General features: G+C 47.1%; 1 protein-coding gene across 9 annotated transcripts in view; it reads right to left on the bottom strand.

The window, feature by feature from the left end:
• PLEKHA7 (pleckstrin homology domain containing A7) overlaps window positions 1-19,055 on the bottom strand; it is a 209,791-nt gene that overhangs the window by 63,980 nt on the left and 126,756 nt on the right. For all 9 annotated transcript variants that reach the window (XM_067749749.1, XM_067749751.1, XM_067749752.1 and 6 more), the window contains 4 exons: window positions 6,255-6,366; window positions 5,384-5,485; window positions 2,691-2,763; window positions 1,193-1,293 (listed from right to left, as the gene is read on the bottom strand). In XM_067749749.1, the coding sequence (XP_067605850.1) occupies window positions 1,193-1,293; window positions 2,691-2,763; window positions 5,384-5,485; window positions 6,255-6,366 (388 nt within the window). The remainder of the gene's footprint in view (window positions 1-1,192; window positions 1,294-2,690; window positions 2,764-5,383; window positions 5,486-6,254; window positions 6,367-19,055) is intronic.

The raw sequence follows: 19,055 nt of genomic DNA, 5'->3' as shown, positions 1-19,055 counted from the left end.
TCTGTCTGCAATAGCTTTTCTCCCTTCTCAGACCCTGAAGACCCCAATCTTCCCCACAAACATGCATGCCTTCTGTCTCCCAGAAAAAATATTTAGGGAACACTCCTGGTGAAGCCTATTAAAAAAAAAAAAAATGTATGACACATAAAAGATGTTTTCCTAGAATGTATTTTCACACCTCCCAACAAAGTGTTAAGATGAACTATATATAGTTATTATAATCAGTTACTCTGAGGATATCCCAAATGCTGTCGCCCCCCCCCCCAAATTCACATGCAACAGCGTTATCCCAATTGTTTGCCCAGTAGCAACACTAAACCCTAGAAAGGAAGGTTTTTCTGAGGAAGGCTTTCAGGCTGCAAAAGACCAGTGTGACACCCATCGAACAAAATGTTTTCAGAGCCAACAATAAGCAAGAGAGGCTCTGAACAATTTAATAGAACAGTATTCCTAAAATGATAACAATAAACATTAATTGAAACCACCTCCCACCTCCTGCAATGTGTATATGGGTGAACAGAGTAAGACATGGAAGAAAAGCAGAGAAGAAGAGAAAGAAATTGTCCTCCCTCCCTGTAATGCAACTGAAAGAGGACAGAGTTCAGGGTGGAGATCTACCTCCATCATCTTCCAACTTTGGGACTGTGGGCAAGTTTTTCAGCTCTCTGATCCTCGTGTTCCTAATCTATAAAACGAAGCTAATGATCCTGACCTCACAGGCTCCCCACAAGCACCAAATGAGGTAACATGGATAAAAGTAGTTCTCAGTCACAGAAGGTTTTACAGAAATAAGGCAATACCATATCACGCAACATGAAGTGAAGGAGGATCCAGAATCTTCAACCCACAGCAACTCTGGAGTCACCGGGGACAGTGGCAGTGGTAAGAAAGCATGAGAAGGGCCGTGCTGATACTTGTCACAGAAACAGCGACAGGAAAAGAGGGGTCTAAAAACTCAAGCAAGGCTGGGGGACTCAAAAGCTAAGATACAAATGAAAGTACTGTGATGTGACATTATTCTTGTTTAAAGAATTTATAACTTTGTTAACATGAGTCTGAAACGCTCAACCTCTTAACTTCTTCCCCCCGACCCCCAACAGAAACAACTGCTTTTGTGAAGCCATTTTGGGGAACACAACATTTCTTAGGATGGAATTGCTGCACTGGAGGAGCGGGGGTGGGGGGGCAGTACCTTAAAGGAATACTTGCGACTTATGCGATCCTCGGGGGCCACTGTTGAGATCACGTAGCTGGGCAGAGGGATGCTCCCAAGGACCACTTCTTCTCGGCTGTCTTTGAATGGAAATACAAATCAGAATAACCTTCTGTGGCACCTTCCTTGGGCTGGTCCATCCCACTGCCCTAGTTCAAGGCTCCTTATCTCTCCCAGGATGACAGCAATCACGGATCGCCCATTCAGGTGCTCTGGGGACCTTTGTGCTAGTGCTGGAACTACACAGGTGAATCAGACAGGGCCCTCTCCCCGAGGAGGGGGACAGGCATGTAAACACGCTCAGCTCGACCTGCTAACTCCTGAAACACAGAGGCATACCAAGTGCTGCCGGAACACACAGACAGGAGTGGCACACAGCCTGGGGAAGTGGAGATGGCTTCAGAATGTGATATTTAAACTTTTGCAAAGGATGGGGAAGGGAATTCTGGGTGGTACACACCTCATAGGCAATGTTAGAGCAGGTGTGAAATATCCTACCTTTTATGTCTATTCTCTTCCTCCCCCAAACCGTCTTCGTTACCAGAGGTAACTTCCTAATGACAGAATTGGTCCCACTGCTCTCCCACCCAAAGGCACTTGCTGACTGCCCACTGGATACAGGATGAAGCCCAACTTCCTCTGTCTAGTGTCACAGCCCTTTTGCATTTGGGCTCTTACCCACCTCCTGAGCCTTATCTCCTAGCGTGTGCTCCATGCAAGACTCACTCTGGCTTTGCAGGTCTGTCATTCCACTTTCTTCTGCTTCTAGAACTTTAATCAAGTTGTTTCTTCTGCCTAAACGCCCATCATCCCCCTACACGTGGGCAAAGCTCAACCCATCCTAAAAAGCCCAACTCGAGCCCTAATTCTTCTGAGGAGCCTGCCCAAGTTCTCCAAGATGGAATTGGCTTCTTGTTCCTCTTGAACTGCCTAAGCACTTTGGATGTCTTCAAAACCTAGTCTTGTCTTAAAATTAGGCTATCTCTTCCTCCATATTTTGAGCCTTACTTTCTTCTCACCTTTGCACAGCCCCTAATTCTACGTACTGGGCTCCACAAATGTTCCTATGGCCAATTTAGTTCACCAGTTGCCCATCCAATAACGGGATAAATCCAGATAACAGGTCACAAAATATAATGTTCACCTATACTTCCCATCTCTCCAGACTGAATCAAAGGTGTGCCTGTGCCACAAGTGGGGCAGAAGCTGGAAAACCTCCAGATCTTGAGACCTTAAGTAGAAGGCAAACCAGATTCTATTATTTTAACTCAACAAATGGCACTTCCAGTGCTGGGACTGGTAAAAATGAAATCACCAACCATGCACATATGTAAAAGTGAACACTTCAGCAGGTCAACAGGTTATCGATTAGCTCAGGCCACTGGTCCATTCACTGGATTTGAGAAGACCACCATTTGCATGACCTCACCACCCCCTCTGGCACAAAGACCCCTTGGTGGCCTGAGCCTCAGCTCACCTTTATAGTAAAACAAGCAATAATCAGCAAGCACAAACCACCTCCTCTTCCACAGCCTCATCCCAGAACTGTCCTGCAAAGCAAAGGAAACTAATCAGGGCAATATCTGAGCATACTGTTCCCCCTCCCCAGTCATGTACAACCTGATTCTGGAACCGAGACTTGCCCATATTCACTCTTTCTTTCAATAAATTAATAAGGTTTTTTTTTTGTTTTTTGTTTTTTTGCGGTACGCGGGCCTCTCACTGTTGTGGCCTCTCCCGTTGTGGAGCACAGGCTCCGGACGCGCAGGCTCAGCGGCCATGGCGCACGGGCCCAGCCGCTCCACGGCATGTGGGATCTTCCCGGACCGGGGCACGAACCTGTGTCCCCTGCATTGGCAGGCGGACTCAACCACTGCGCCACCAGGGAAGCCCGAAATAAATTAATAAGTTTTTACTGCATAGCCATTCTTTGAATAGGACATTAAAATTTAGATCCAATGATGGTTTAACCCCAGGAAGTTTTGTTTCCTATAAACAGACTAGTGTATCATAAGCATCCTCCTTTTAGAAAGGAAGATATGAATTCAAAAATACAGTTCTTGGGCTTCCCTGGCAGTCCAGTGGTTAAGATTCCACGCTTCCACTAAAAGGGGCGTGGGTTCAGTCCCTGGCTGGGGAACTCCCACATGTCGCACAGTGTGGCCAAAAAAACCCAAAAATACAGTTCATCCATTAAGAAAGAAATCAGTTTTTAACAAAAGGGAAGTTATTTATTTACTCCTTCCGTCCTTCATTCATTCACTGATTCAGGTGCTACACTAAAATACCTTCACTTATACTGATTAGAAAATTGGTTTACATAGTATGAAACAAAGAGTTTAAGTTAGCTAATTAATCAATGAGGCAAAGTTCTCATTTGACTAAGTTCAGTTATCTACCACAAAGGAGTGATTTTGCTGTGTTTTTCCTTCCTTTCAACAGAAAAAGACCTGGATTTTCTTGTGAAAAGTTTTTTAAAATATGGCTAGGGTAGGAAAATAGTAGTTTTAGGGTCACTTTTCTCCCAAACCTAGGAAAATTCCAGAGCCATTTTTAGCTGTTAAAATTGTCTTCCTTCTGCAAAAGTTTTTGACAGGCTTAAATTTTTAAAAATTTTATTCATCCTCCATTTGCTAAAGTGTTAAAAACTTGCTAAGCTCCTGCGTTTCTTGGTTTTATCTTCTGCATTAACCAGATGATCTGGCATACGATACTTGCTTTGTCTGAAAAGCTCTTCTCCATCCTTCCACATCTGCTTCAAATGTCATTTCCTCTGGAAAGCCTTTCAGGACTCCCCCAAGCATAGCTACATTCTCTCTGCTGTGTGCCCACAGCACTGTACACAGACCTTGGTTACAGCTACAGCCAAGGAGCCGAGGGGCCTGGGCCAGGGGGTGTCTGTTGGGGAGAAGGATTATTTACAATACCTTCCCTCTACCTCCACATTTCAAAGGAGCATCCTTTTGTTTAACGGAGACGGGGATGCAAGTGGAAAAAGTCAGAGGGTTAGATTACTCAGGTAAGAAAAGAGAATGAGAGCAGAGCTGTGAGGGAAGAGGGAAGCATTAAGAGAGGGTGGTGCCAGAGGAGTACCGGCCAGAAGAGGCTGGAGAGCTGTGGGAGATTTCAAGGGGACATTTAGGAATTTATTCTGTGTGGTGTGAAAGGTAATGTCTTCCTCTGTTCTCCCACAAAGCCTTTAGTAAAAATGTACATCATTGCTCTCAGAATTTGTGTTTTTTTTGGATAATATGCTATGTGAGAGACTGCGCTGGGTGATGACATGACACGTGAGAGGTGTTTCTATGTTTCCCCCTGCAGACTATGACATGAGTTCCTCAAGGGCGGGAACCACATGTTACTCATCTCTTTGTCGTTGCTGTGAGAGCACTTAGAACACGGCAGGCACTTGGTGGGTGGGTGGGTAGATGAATGGATGGATGGCAAGAAGAGAAGGGAGGAGACAAAAGGGACGTGTTCTCTGACCCTGGGAGCTCACAGCCTATCCAAGGCCAGAGGACCAGAGGCAGAACAACTGCCTCTGGTGAAGTTGTGGTGAAGTGTGGTGAAGCTAGAGATGAAGGATGGCCCATGGGAGAAGGAGCTGGTGATGGTGCTGAAGTTTCTAACCTGGGTGCCTGGGAAAATGGTGGTACCCCCACCAAGATCCAGAAGAAACAGTTCAGGGGAAAAAGACAGGTGAGGGGTGAGGAGACAGTGAGCTGAGTTTGGCCGATTTGGAACCTGAGGTGCTAGGATGCCAGGTATGTGTGTTAGACTGGGGGGAAGGAAAAGATGGGATTTTTCAGGCAAATGATAACAAAGGCTCTTTCACATCAGGAAGGCAAGTGCTGGCAGAGGATTGGCGGTAAGGCTGGATTCATACTGACCCACCCACACTTGGGCCCGAGTCCCAGGACAGCCAAGAGCAGTGGGAACCAAAGTGGTTAAGTGGGTTTGGGGAAGGAAACTGCAGCCACTGAGCAGACTGCCGACGCACAAAAACGAACAGCAAGTCGCTTAGCACAGTGGGCAGGATCTACTGGCCTCAGACAAACTCAGGAACAGAAAGCTTATTATGAGCCTGTTCCCAGTTCCCGGGGGTCAGGGTAAGGAAGGAATTCAGCAAGAACTACCTCCCTGCCACCCCTCCCTCCTCAGTCTCCTCACCTGCTTGTGCAACCAGCCCCTCACCACCACCGGAACATTGGGGTTCCTCCGAATGGCTTGGTCCCTCTTCCCAAAGCTGTGGACTTTACTGGACTTTATGATCTAGGAAAGAGCAGACTTGAACTCTAGCAGCAAGGGGGATTTGGGGAGGCCCAAGAAGCATCTGCACGATAGGAGGGCTGTAGGCTCCCTGCGCCGTCATCTATGCAGCAGTGCCCTCTGATCAAAAGAACAGCAAGAAGACAGAGAATGGGCGTGCACATGGCCGCAGCATCCTAGTTAAAAGGTGGGTGCAAGAGCTAGCAAGCTTCCTGTTTGGGTCACAGAGGAAAAAAAATGTAAAGGGATTTTTCAATCAACTTTCACCAGCAGCTTCTGGCCCTAATATGTCCTATGGCTTTCTGGAGCAATGCTACAGTCTGGTCACAGAATTTGCCAATTTCCAGATATTTACCCCTCCCCATCTGGTTCACTCCTCAGCACCCTCCCCTTCTCTGCAATGCTGGTTCTCTTCCCTGTTCCTCAGTCAGTGCTTCCATATCGTGGGCACAGAAACCTCTGGGCCCTTCTGTTGTGAATCTCACCATGCAGTCTTTGACACACATGTGAACAGAGGTGTGGCCCTCCAAAGACACGACAGGAAAATGAAGAATGCGGCCAAGGCCGTAGATGTCAGTCCTGGTTCTGTCAGCAATCACCTGTTTTCTTGGACATGTGACATAACCCCAACTGGCCACAATGTCCTATCTGTCATCTGGGGAGAACACTTATTACATGTCTCCCTCACAAAACTATGGTGAAGATCAAACGGGTTTCTGGCTACAAAGGGGCCTGGCAAAATGCAGAAGAGGGGAAGTGGCCAGGAGCTCACCTTGGGGCCAGGCTTGGCCTCCACGGTAGAAGTGGTCCCAGCCGTGGACGTTTCACTGACCATGCTGGACGGTCTTTGGTTTCTCTCTCGCTTCGACATATGCAGATTTGGCCTGTGGGGAGACAGAAGGGAATCCAGTGATTAAGTGGCCAGGTCGCAATGGGAAGTGGAATCTGAGATTTATTTCAGGTTAGAACTGGTTGATGGACCTTAAACAGCCCAAGACAGATCTTCTAGACACCACCTAACTCCAGACTGCCGTTAGAGGGCCACGACACCCAGCCTACCCACGTGCTTCAGGGAATCAAGAGCATGACAGATGGGCAATCTCCACAGCCTGACACCCCACGAAGGGGCCGGGTCACTGCTGCCTGCTGTCCCAAGGTCCCCACCTTTCTTACTCGGGTGTTTGTGGCAACTGCCCCATCAGATGGGCCCACACGGTTTACCCCACTCGTTACAGCAAAAGCAATCCACACTCCTTACACACACACACACACACACACACACCTCCATTTCCCCTGGCTCCCAAAAGAAGCTGTTTCTAATTAGTAACAAGAAACCACTTGCGCACACATCCATACCCCCGGATACATAGAATCGCTTACATAAATGCCAGTGGGGCTTGCCTCCCAAAATAGATTACCCAACAAAGAGTCTTATTCTAGGAACACTCCATTAGCCCCAAAATAGAGCCATTGAAGATATTAACCCCTTGTGCCATGCCTGGAGAGCATGAAGAAATGAAGCACGCCTGCATCCCCAGTGAGGTTCCCCTTGATGTGTCCCCATCGGCATCCAGCAACATCACGCATCCCACCAAGAAGGTCCACCTGCCCTGGGAGAGCCAGCGCCCTGGGAACATCATGGTATAGCACTTAAGAGCCAACACAGAGAACCCTTCTTACCTGCCTCCACGGAGCCCCAGCATTTGCCAGAGTCTTTCAAAGCAGCAGCGGCAGCAGAATGACTCCACACAATCCAATCCCTATCCTTAAACAGCTCAACGCTTGTTTCCCAGACCCTGCTAACTCTAGGATCCCTAAGCCTTCCTCAAAGTGTAAGTCCCAGCATTCTATGGCTGGGTTGTCTGCTGCTCTGATGGGCAACAGGACCCAGGTAGCTGCAGTAGACTGAGGCTTTTGGCTTGAGGAGTGGAGAAAATCCGATTTGGAGGCCTGGGCCAGGGCCCTGAGTAGATGGAGATGGAGGATCCAGGCAAGACACAGCTGAGGAAGACACGCTCTGGATGTCTGTTCGCCAGGCTCACTTTTACACGGGTGCTACGAGGGAAAATCCTAGTTTCCACCCTGCAGACACTCTTCTTCCTTCAAAATCACTGCTGCTCAAAGGATAAGTGATCCTTCCCACACCCCAAGACAGAGACCTGACACCCTGTACCATTAGAGAAGTCCTTCGCGGAAGTAGCTGTGACCCCCGTGCTCTCTGAGCTGTGCCAACAGCAGGACCACTGCAGCGGGCACCAGCTTTCCAAGCGGCTGGGCCCTGCCGGATGCTTGGCAGCTGGAGGTGCAAGTCCCACCAGGCAGAAAGATCACTGGCTCCTTGTCAGCTCAGGCACTCACTCCAGATTCCCCGCCCCCGGCCTCCATCCCAGCCAGACTTTTGTTACTGCTCCCCACTCAGAGAATGTCACCACACTTAGAGTCTGCTCAGTGTTGGCAGAAGCTGTGTGCAGCACAGATAATCGCCAACCGGGGGTGGGAAGGGGCTCTGAGAGGCTGCCTTGTCCAGCCCCTGCCTCCAGACAGAACTATGCCCGAAACGTCTTCCTGGAACCTGGGCTTGCCTGACTTCAGATTTACAGAGGTTGAGACAAGGAAGAAGAGTTCTCAGGTTATCTCAGTCACGGCAGCTGTATCTCTAAGCCAAAATTCAGGACACAAAGTCCAACAGTAAGAAAGGTTTGTTTGGGATTTTATCAAGTTTAATTGGCTCCCATTTAAGACACTGATATGCGGTTATTACAGAATACTTGAGAAATATAAGAAAAAAGCTAAAACGAAAGAAAAAAAAATCACCATAGTCCTGTTACCCACAGAAAAGTCATTTTTAATACTTGGTATATTTACTTTCATTCTTTTTATATGCCTGTGTTTTTTTGGGGGGGGATGTGTGCTTTTTTGTTTTTATATCATTGTGATCATACTGTGTTTACGATTTGGCATGTTGATTTTTAAACTTATTGTAATATAAACATCTTCTCCTTTATTCCTTTTTTTTTTTTTTTTTTTTTTTGCGGTACGTGGGCCTCTCACTGTCGTGGTCTCTCCCGTTGTGGAGCACAGGCTCCGGATGCGCAGGCTCAGCGGCCATGGCTCACGGGCCCAGCTGCTCCGCGGCATGTGGGATCTTCCCAGACCCGGGCACGAACCCGTGTCCCCTGCGTCAGCAGGCGGACCCTCAACCACTGCGCCACCAGGGAAGCCCTTCTTCTTCTTTTTTTAAAAAAATATTTATTTATTTATTTGGCTGCACCAGGTCTTAGTTGTGGCATGTGGGATCTTTAGTTGCAGCAGGCGGGCCCTTAGGTGCGGCATGGGGGACCTAGTACGCTGACCAGTGATTGAACCCGGGCCCCCTGCATTGGGAGCATACAGTCTTACCCACTGGACCACCAGGGAAGTCCCTCTACTTTCTTTTAAACTCATCCATGTCATTTTAAATGACTGCATCACATTCCATCAACTAGATACGCCATCACTACTCTGTGAGACAAAGAAGAGACTATCTGGATTGGTGATCGCTCAGGAAGTCCGGGACAGATGCCCACCACTTTTGCCATTTCTGCACCTTACAATCTTGAGCTCTAACTGTAGTCATCTTCCTGTATTCTAACCCCATGTCCCCTCCCTACACTAGCTTCTGGGATGCTGGCTGGCCGGGGAGCTCCTCCAGCTACAAGTGCAGGAAGAAAGATGACTTTCTTGCAGCCTTGGGTAGGTGAGGAAAGAAGGTACGACTACCACCTGGAGAGCCAGGTATGAACAGATTTCAGCTGGAAAAGGACTGTTTGTGGCCCCAACACTGAACATTAGTGAGGGATGGGACAGGGGTGGCGGGGTGAGGACAGGGAGAAACACATGAAGACAACTTCATTCTCCATGACTATAGAGACCTCTGCTCAGCAACATCCAGAGAAAGCTGCCTCATTAGCAGACAGGACTGAAGTCCAAACTAAATCTGCCCCAGAGAGGGGACCACGTCATCTCTACAAACAGGGAGCGTGTCTTCACCAGGACTCCACACTCAAGCAAAAGACTCAACCATTACCTAGCAGTCCCTGACCTGACTCTGAAAGAACGAGGCGCACACAGCTACCCACCTGGCCAAGTAACAAGATCTGCATTCAGAGGATGTTCCTCTGAATCTCTTCAGCATGGGCCATGGTCTCTTAGGTCCCTCCAAGGATGACTATCACTTCTGGAAATCACTAGAAGTTATGTGGAATTTCAACTGGTTTAAAACAAAAAAAACCCAAAAAACGATGGTAGTCACCCTTGGGACACCATTTGGTATTCAAAAACGAGGATATGAAAAATGTCTCAAAAACAATTTTCTCACTTGGCTGAAAAGGTGGCTCTGATGGAAACTGCTAGAGGTCGTTGACCACATTATTTGGAGCAGTGGGAACATCAGTGGAGCATGTGTGTAGCCTCCTGAAGAGACAGCTCTGAAAGGAGCAACAATCACTTGGACGTGGGCATTCTGGCACATTTGCTCCAGCCAGTTACGTCTTACAGGTGTGTTCCCCACTTAAAAGTCTGACAGGGCAGACACTGATTTGTCCTCAACTCCCCAGACTCCTGACAGGTCTTACTCAAGAACAGCGCCCTCCCCCAGAGAAGCGAAGAAGAGTCTGTGGCCCTGAGCTGAGCAGCTGTGAGGGTGGTTGGGTTCCCGGCAGCATGCCCTCAGGCACATGAGTCACACAGATGCCGGCAGAGGCGACAAAAAAACTGCACACACGAGGGGAAGGCAGACTCTTAGTGTCATTCAATAAAATCTATTACCTTAAAAGCCTGTGTGCCAGGTTTCTGTGCTATCCTGAATCCCAAAGTACAGTGGGATGATTTGAACAAAGACTTCTCTTTCCTTGACTTGGGCTACATGAATGCTGATTATTTGCCGGAGGGGTGTGGGCTGAAGTTCAAAACAGTGTGAGCTAGAGTTTTAATTCAATTGCCTCCCCTCTGAAAAGAACAAAAGAAGTTAGAACCACACAAAAATCAGTCTGGAGAAGCCCAGGAGGAAAGTGACCTTCATTCTACTCTGAACTTCCTCAAGGATGTGTCAGGTGAACCTGGGCAGGAAGTCATTTTCTCTGTCCCTCAATTTACCCATCTACAAAAGGAGCTGCTTCTGCTTCCTACGTTTCCAGGAGCAAATGCATATAACACTGTCAGATGTAGTAAGAGAGAGAAGTTATAAATTCAGAAGCCACTCCTTTCTGCTGGGTCTGAATTTAGGTGTGTTTGGTTAATGGGCTCCTCAGCTGCCTCTCAGTCAACATCAGGAACTGGAGCAGACTGAAGCGGTGGCACAGCAAGACCCTATTGCTGTTGCAACAGGTAGGTCGCCAGGCCAAGTATCACCAACCCTTAGGGACGGGTACACAAGGTCCAGCAAGCCCAGGGACCAGGCTGTATTTGTCCAGCACCTGCTGTGTCAGGCACTTTGCCTGCATTATCTCACTTACCCTTGCAAAGCCAGTTTTACCTTCTCCGTTTTGTCAAAGAGGAAACTGAGGCTCAGAGAGATTAATGACTTGCCCGAGAGAGAAGCTGGACTCCAAAACCTAGGCTTCGCCACAGAGATACCATCCCACAGCAAGTCCCAAGGTCTGGCGGAAACAGGCTTTTGCTCTTCTCAACCCCAAGAGCAACCCCCAAACCAAGAAGATCCTGGGGTGGTGGAAAGACCACGAGCCCAGAATAACGGGATCTCAACAAAGCTCTGCAGCTCACTGACTCTCCAGGAGTCATGTCACTGTTCTGGGCCTCAATTTCCATTTTTGCAAAGTGAGGTGAAAAGAACTCTCGTCTCACAAGGTGGTTATGTAGACTGAAATGACGCTTCGAAAACCACGAAGCACTGCACTCAACGAAAAGCACTGTTTGTCCCTGTTACCAGTGGAGACTCCAGAATTTAAATCTCAGGTTTACTTTATTTTTATTTCTAAGGCACTTCTCTCCAGAAAGCTGAAGGTACCAGACCATTAACCTCTGAACAGCAATCATTTCCCATAAACAGCCCTATAAACACCTTCACTGGGGCTTCTTTAACGTGTAATAACCCTGTGGCTGCGGCGCTGGCCTCCCTTTCTTTCTCCAGGAGAAAGGTAATGTCAAGAGTCTTCAAGGCTATGATGGGAGGTTAGGAAGCTATGAGAAATCAGGAATCTCTTACGAAGAAGACATCATTAGATGACATCTGTGTCCCATTAATTCCTAGAAAAATAGGCACCCCAGGCTTCCCTGGTGGCGCAATGGTTGAGAATCCGCCTGTCAATGCAGGGGACACGGGTTCGAGCCCTGGTCCGGGAAGATCCCACATGCCGCGGAGCAGCTAGGCCCGTGAGCCACAACTACTGAGACTGCGCGTCTGGAGCCTGTGCTCCGCAACAAGAGAGGCCGCGATAGAGAGAGGCCCGCGCACCGCGATGAAGAGTGGCCCCCGCTTGCCACAACTAGAGAAAGCCCTCGCACAGAAACGAAGACCCAACAAAGCCAAAAATAAATAAATTAATTAATTAATTAAAAAAAAAAAGCCAAGCATTTGAAGCCCTTTTTGAAAAAAAAAAAGAAAAATAGGCACCCCAATTCATGCTCTATCCTCAAGGATTCTACATGGAGAACTCAGCTGAGATTACTGGGTGCACGAGAACAGGCACACTCACAAACAACCAGCACAACCAGCATTTTTTAAGCCGCTCACACCCACTACCCTAAGGGGTTTGGGGAGAGCAATACACAATGAAAAGCAGGAATAAAACAAAGTTCTTGTCCCAAACAGGCAGACATCTCCACACCCCATCTTCCCAGAGAAAGAGACACACAGATGGACCACCAGCACTCCCTGTACACACTCCCAACACCCCGGGGAAGGCTGTCTGACAGGGGTTTTCATTCAGTGACTGTGGCCTCATTACTCAGCTAAGGCTTCCTGCATTCCTTCCCCTTCACCCCCAGCTCCTCTCTTGAACACAAGCTCCCATTCCTCCCCCTACTCCACACCACCTCGGGGGCTGGAAACCAGCCCAAACGGCAGCCCAAAAGGCAGCCCTCACCAGGCACAGCAACAACCCAGCAAGCTTCGAGGGCTCCTCTCTCCCACCTTCAAACCCAAGCACTGTCCTGAACTTGGCCTGAGTCCCGCTCTGCCGTATGAGCCTGGTCCAGTCTCTTCTGCTGTCCAGGCTCCATGTCTCTGTCTATGCCGAGGGAGAACCAGACTTTGACCTCTACTGTCCTCTTCACCTTTGTTCTGCTGTTTCAGAGATGCTACAATTCTAACCCCAGCCTTTGGCAAGCCCTTTTCTAAGCAAATCCGCTCCTCCTGGATAACCAGGCAGCCACTTTACACAGTAGGAAATAGCCTTTTCTAATGGAGATCTGGGTACTTCCAAGATCGAGAGGAGGTCAAGGAGGGCAGTCACAGGAAGACAAAATCACTGTGCGAGCAGCAGCCTCCCTTCCACACACAGTAAAGCCACCACTGCAGCATCTTCCTCAGCACAGACAGCCGGAGACGTGGTTGCTGTGTGGCAACGACTGTATCCCCAGTGCCAATGCCCTTCGAAACATCAACATCAAAAGCCAAGCCAACACCCAGGTGTCTGAATGAACTAAGGACACCATCATCACCTCTTCCCTTACCTGTGATTGTCACCAACACCGTCTCTTAGACCAGGAAGGAAAACTGAACAGTCAAGTTTCTGCATCTGCTTGCCAGGTGTTCCCATTTTTCCTCATTTTTCTGCTGCCATGGCAACCAAATGCAACAGGCAAAGCTAGCCCAAGACTGCCAGTCTGGAAAGACAAGGTGCTGGCTGTATCAGCCACAGACAGGAACACATCAGCCTCACAGCCCGGGACTCACAGGACAGACTCCTTCTCCGAGCTCAGAGTTGTAGCGCACCCCCTCTGCCAACCTGGGCTCTTAATCTCTCACTGCGAGCTTTCACCAACTTGAAACTGCAGGAGGAATGGGAGACAGCCATCTCTAGCAGCAGGAGATACCCCACCCCCAGGCATAATCAGCATATGCCTTGGAGAGTCTTGCCCTGCAACCTGCAGAGTGAACCCCCAAAGAGGTCAAAGGTCAGGAAGGTAAGTCTAACCTTCAGCAAGATAGTATCTTTTAAAGTCTTATCCTCCAAACACCACTCATGAAATTCTAAGCAATTCCAGCTGTGGTTTTTTTCTAAGCAGTCCAATAAGAAAACGAAGGGCTGCTCAGACCTCAATGGAAGGAACAAGCTAAACTTCCTAGGTTGCCCAGGAAAGAAAGACAGGCCAGGCAAGGGTCCTCTCCCCTGGTTAGGAAACTCCAAGGTGATCTTGGGGGCCTTACAGCTGGCTTCTGAGCAGAGCAGGCTTCTGAACTTCCAGAGCGCATACTCTCAACCAGGCCCCACCTCGTCATCAAATGGTTAACAGAGCCTGGGGATCAGTGTACACAGCCTGCTGCCAGCCTCACGGCTCCGGAATGCTTCTCTCCTCTTCCCCAAGAGCTGCAGAGGCGTCTGTCAGTGGCTTCCTGGGCATCCCAGCACCGAGGAGTAAATGCTCCTGCGCACGGCACCAACCACCAAAACCACAGCCTGGGAGTTCTCTGTGCCAAGGCTTCCGCCTTTATGAGGGCCCCTGGGTGTGGTCCTTTAAGCCACAAGCTCCCAATTCAAGAAAATCACTGAGAATCAGGAAAGAGGCCTTCAGAAGAGACCAAATGATCCAATCACTGTAACTGAAGCTCTGTAAAAAGGCTCGAGGATGTTTTCTGGAGAAGAGACTACCGGGGAAGCTGGCTCCTTTCAAGCAAGCATGAAGTTATTAGATCAAATTTCATTACTGCAAATACAATTACAATTAAAATTTCTAAGTAGCAGTAGCCTACTTAGTCAACACATTAACGCCTAAGTACAGCCAAGGAAGGGGAATGTCTCCTGAAGACCACTGAAATGAGAGGCAGTAGGTGTTGTAGTTAGAGGCACAGCATCTGCAGCCAGACTACTTGGTTTCAAATCCTAACTCTGCCACTTATTAGCCGTGTGACTTCTGGCAAGACTCTTAACCTCTCTGTGCCTCAGTAGCCATGATAATAACATTATCTTCCTCAAAGGACTGTTGTGGAAATTAATATATGGAAAGCACTTAGAAAAGTACCTGACAATAAATCATAAGGACTCTAAGTATTAGCTATACAAATAATAATAATATCAATATTATTATTAGTGGAAAAAGCCAACTCTTATTCTAAGAAGTAGATTACTTCATTTAATGTTAAAGATGAAATTCTAGATCTTGAAACAAGGGATGATAGAAAATCTCCTTCCTAGAAAATTAGAGACTGAGCTGAAATTTGCCTGCCTTTTACTTTTTACTCATTGATCTGATGCCTGCCTTTGGCAGCCACACGATAAACATACCCCACTTCCACCTGCCAGCCCTTCTTGAAGACTTACAGCACATCCTCCTTCATCTTCTCTCCTAAAGACTAAACATGATCGGCCATAGGACAGGGTTTCCAGACCCCTTTTCATAAGGGGATTCCCCTCCTCAGGGATATCTCAATTGCTCAACATCCCTCTTGAAACTTAGTACCCAGATCAGAGCGTCTGGGGCTTGGCATGTCCCTGGGGCTCCATAAACTCAGAATGAATTAATGAAGTAGTCCACAAACACCATGGTATACCAGAACTATTCTCCCCCTTTCTCTACACATTATATTTTTATTAATGCAGCCTGGGCTTATATCAGCTCTTCCAAGAGGGATTTCCACATGCCCGTTGGCTTGGGTATACAGGGGTCTCCCCTGGGGGTCAAGGCTGCAGGACCTGTTGACTGATACCCACCCGCCTTGGGGGTTCTAACAAAGAACTCAGTAGCATAACAGAAAAGGTGAAATGAAAAAACAAATGCTAGTCATGCAACAAAAGATGCTCGTCAGCGACAGTCTCAAAAGGTCCTGCTTCCCTTAATAAATCTGCACTGTGGGTTATTAAGTGTAGTCATTAGTGCTGACCAACAAATATTTCTGATTTCCTCTCCAGATGCCTGGTAGAAAAGCACTTCCCTGCCCCCTTGGAGTTAGGAGTGGTCATGTGACTCGTTTTAGCCAATGAGATGTGAGTGAAAGAGCCGGTGTACAATTCACCAAGTTTCCCTTTTCTGGCCTTTGGCAATCATGGAAGCACAGAGATGCAGGTCCTTCAGTAAAGGTGACAGAGCTGAACCCCTCAGGGGACCTATGATGGACACATGGGGCAAAAGTGAGAACCTTAATTGTTCTAAGTCACTGAGATTTTATTTGTCGTTGTTATTACCAGAGCAGACCCTAGACTATCCTGACTGAACCTGTATTACTGAAACAGAAACTAGAACATTCAGAGTTTATGTCCTCTAGATCCACCAGATCACAGCTTTCACATTATTTCTCTTCTCCATGCTTCTAATCAGTAAGATGGGAAACAATCTTTTGGTGGGCATGCACCTGGTACACCAAACAGCTCAGGTGAGCCCCACCTGCCAGCAGTGCGGGAGATGGGTTATCTGTTCACATCAGTAATGCTCTAAAGGAAGTCACCATGGAGAATGTTTTTTTTCTTCTCACAGGATAAGGAATCCCAAGATTATCTGACTAAAATCCATCTGAGATTGCCACTGTAGCCCAAAGAATGATGGGTTATCTGGAGGAGACTTAAGGATAAATAGAAGAATCTGGGAGTAATTCAGGAGGGATGGGAACAGCAGGTTGTTTAAATCAGTGGTTCTCAAACTCTTACCAGAATCAGAATCACCTGAAGACTTGTTAAAACACAGTTTATGGGGGTCCTACCTCCAGAATCTCTGATTCAGTAGGTCTGGGGTGGGGCTTGAGAACTGCATCCCTAACAAGTTCCCAGGGGATGCTGGTTCAGAGACCACACTTTGAGAACCACCGCTCTAGAAGTGGTGAAACCGAGGCAGAGGCTCTGGCGAGAGGAGTCAATGTGACCGTAACAGACTTTTGGAGAAGGAAAAGAAAAGAGCCAGTTTTCCTTTTTCTACCCAACACATTAATCTGAGAGCTGATATAAAGACGAAAAAGGTCATCTCAGCCTTTTTTTTCTCACCACATAACACACTACACAACAAAATTAAGCTCCTCTAAAGGGAACAAAGTGGAAATCATACTCCTTAGCACAGTTTTTAAAAATGGTTATTGGGAAGGCAAATCATGCCTCACTCACCCTCCGGAGCTCCCCCAGGATTTACCTGGAGGAAAAGCCAAGTCTATTTGGAGAGAGGAAGCAATTTGGATAATTGGCTGCAACCTCCCTCTCCAACCTTATCTCTCCTTCACAAACCTCCATTACATGTCAGTCTTCTGGAAGGCTGCCTATCTCCACTTTATTGAGTTGTTTTTCTGGGGTTTTATCTTGCTCCTTCATCTGGTACATAGTCCTCTGCCTTTTCATTTTATCTATCTTTCTGTGAATGTGGTTCTCATTCCACAGGCTGCAGGATTGTAGTTCTTCTTGCTTCCGCTGTCTGCCCTCTGGTGGATGTATAGGGTAATGCCTTATTTCTGCTAGTGTTGGAGGGTCTCCTGCAGAGGCGGGAGGCAGCTGTGGCTCACCATGGGGACAAGGACACTAGCGGCAGAAGTTCTGGGAAGTGGCATGTCAGTCTTCTTGCCAAGGCTGGTCACACTTCCCTCAGCTGTGAGTGACCCTCACACTCGTGCACACTTATCTTCTCTTATCTAAATCTTACCCCTTCCTCCAGTTTAGGGCCAGACACTTCAAGAAAGTCTTCCCTCTCTTTCGTCCCCATCACAGCCAATCAATCACCAAGTCCTGTCAATTTTACCTCCCAAGTATCTCCAGAATCCACTTTGTGCTCTTTGTTTTTCATTCTAACTCAACTAGTATAGATTCCCCATGCTCTCCCCTCTCCGTCTTTGCACAAGTTGTTCACCTTGACTGGACAGGTCTCAATTTAAACAACATCCTTTCCCAGCATGGAGAGGCCTTCCACAATCCCTGAGCCAGGTTAGAACTCTCTTTTATCAACTCCCATTGAACCCTATGTTCCCTCTATCCTGAACATTTATCACATTTGTGATATCTTGTTTAATTATCTTCCCTGCTCAACCGTAAGCTCTTCACAGACAGGACCACATTTGTCTTGTTTGCTGTTATAACTGCAGAGTCTGGCATAGCCCCTGACACATGTAGGCACTGACTAAGTATTCAATGAATAAGTGCAGCAATTACCACATCAGTTCATAGGAATCATCCCTTCCTCTCAACGCCTAAAGCACATTCTGTCTGCTTCAAGGAATGTCTGGCCATATAGTTGTTCCCATCATCTGAAATGAGCAAGCACCCCTTACGACATTCAGGAAACGGGATCTAGAGGGAAAAAGTGACCCTTGAAAAGAAGGAATATCTTTTCCTTGGAAACTGGATGGAATTGAGATTAGCTGCAGAGATATTTTGGTAGGATAAAGAGGCTACCTTCTCAGAAGTAAGTGGTCAAGGGATAAAGTCTTCTGTTAACAATGAGAAAAAGGATGTGTGTGACAGAGGTGTTTAGTGATGGAAAGTGTGCATTTCTCCAGAAGCTCTTATTAAAGTTGGTAACTTCTCAAGCTAAATGTTCTGATGGATTCTACATCCAGACCTTTAATAATGACAGGCGCCCGTGTCTCCTGGATGCTTAAGGAGAGGGGCTGAACTCAATAACCTCCCAAGAGCTTCTAACCTTCAGGATTCTATAAACAAACTCATTCCAACCTGGAATTCGGAGAATCCACATTCTGGCTTTGTCTTTACACAGCAGGTCTTTTTCAATGTAGGAGACAAGACAATCTTTACCTTGCATCCCCTCTTTCTCTAATAGTATTAATGCTTTCAAAGTCAAACACCCCCCAACCCCCCACAAGCCCCACAGTCTGGCTGTCATGTCCTGTGGGCCACGAGCACCAAAATAACTGAGCAAACAGCTTCTGACTAGGGCAAGGGTTAGACCTGACCAAAAAGAGATCAGGTTGGGATGGCATCCTGGCTTTTCTACTTCTAGCCAGGCAACTTTGGGCAAGTGACGTGACTTCTTTGGGTCTTAGTATCTTCGTCTCTAAGATGGTGATGATGGTCTACTTCTCAGGATTATTGTATTAAATGAGATATGCATATAAAAATCCCCAGCACAGAGTAAACATGCAAGGAATGTCAGTATGATCATAATTACAGATTTCTAGTTTTAAAAGTTCTGTTGGATAATGATTCTAAGTTGAAAACACTATTGAGATGAAATAATATGTTCGGAATTTGCTTCAAAATAATCCAGGGGTGAGGGGGAGGGTACAGATAAAATAAAATCAGCCATGTTTTGGAAACTGTTGAAGATGGGTAATGAATATATCGGATTTATTACTGTATCTCTCTACTTTTGTGTATGTTTGAAATTTTCTGTGTTAGTTTAAAAGTTTAAGTACTGAGAAAGGGGAATGCTGTAAAAATATAAATACTGATAATTTAAGATTATATTTGAACATATCTAGGTGATTGAA

The sequence above is a fragment of the Pseudorca crassidens genome, chromosome 9 (assembly GCF_039906515.1).
Source record: "Pseudorca crassidens isolate mPseCra1 chromosome 9, mPseCra1.hap1, whole genome shotgun sequence".
Lineage (NCBI taxonomy): Eukaryota > Metazoa > Chordata > Mammalia > Artiodactyla > Delphinidae > Pseudorca > Pseudorca crassidens.
Note: the sequence above shows the minus strand (reverse complement) of the source record. Positions and strands in the feature narration are given on the sequence as shown.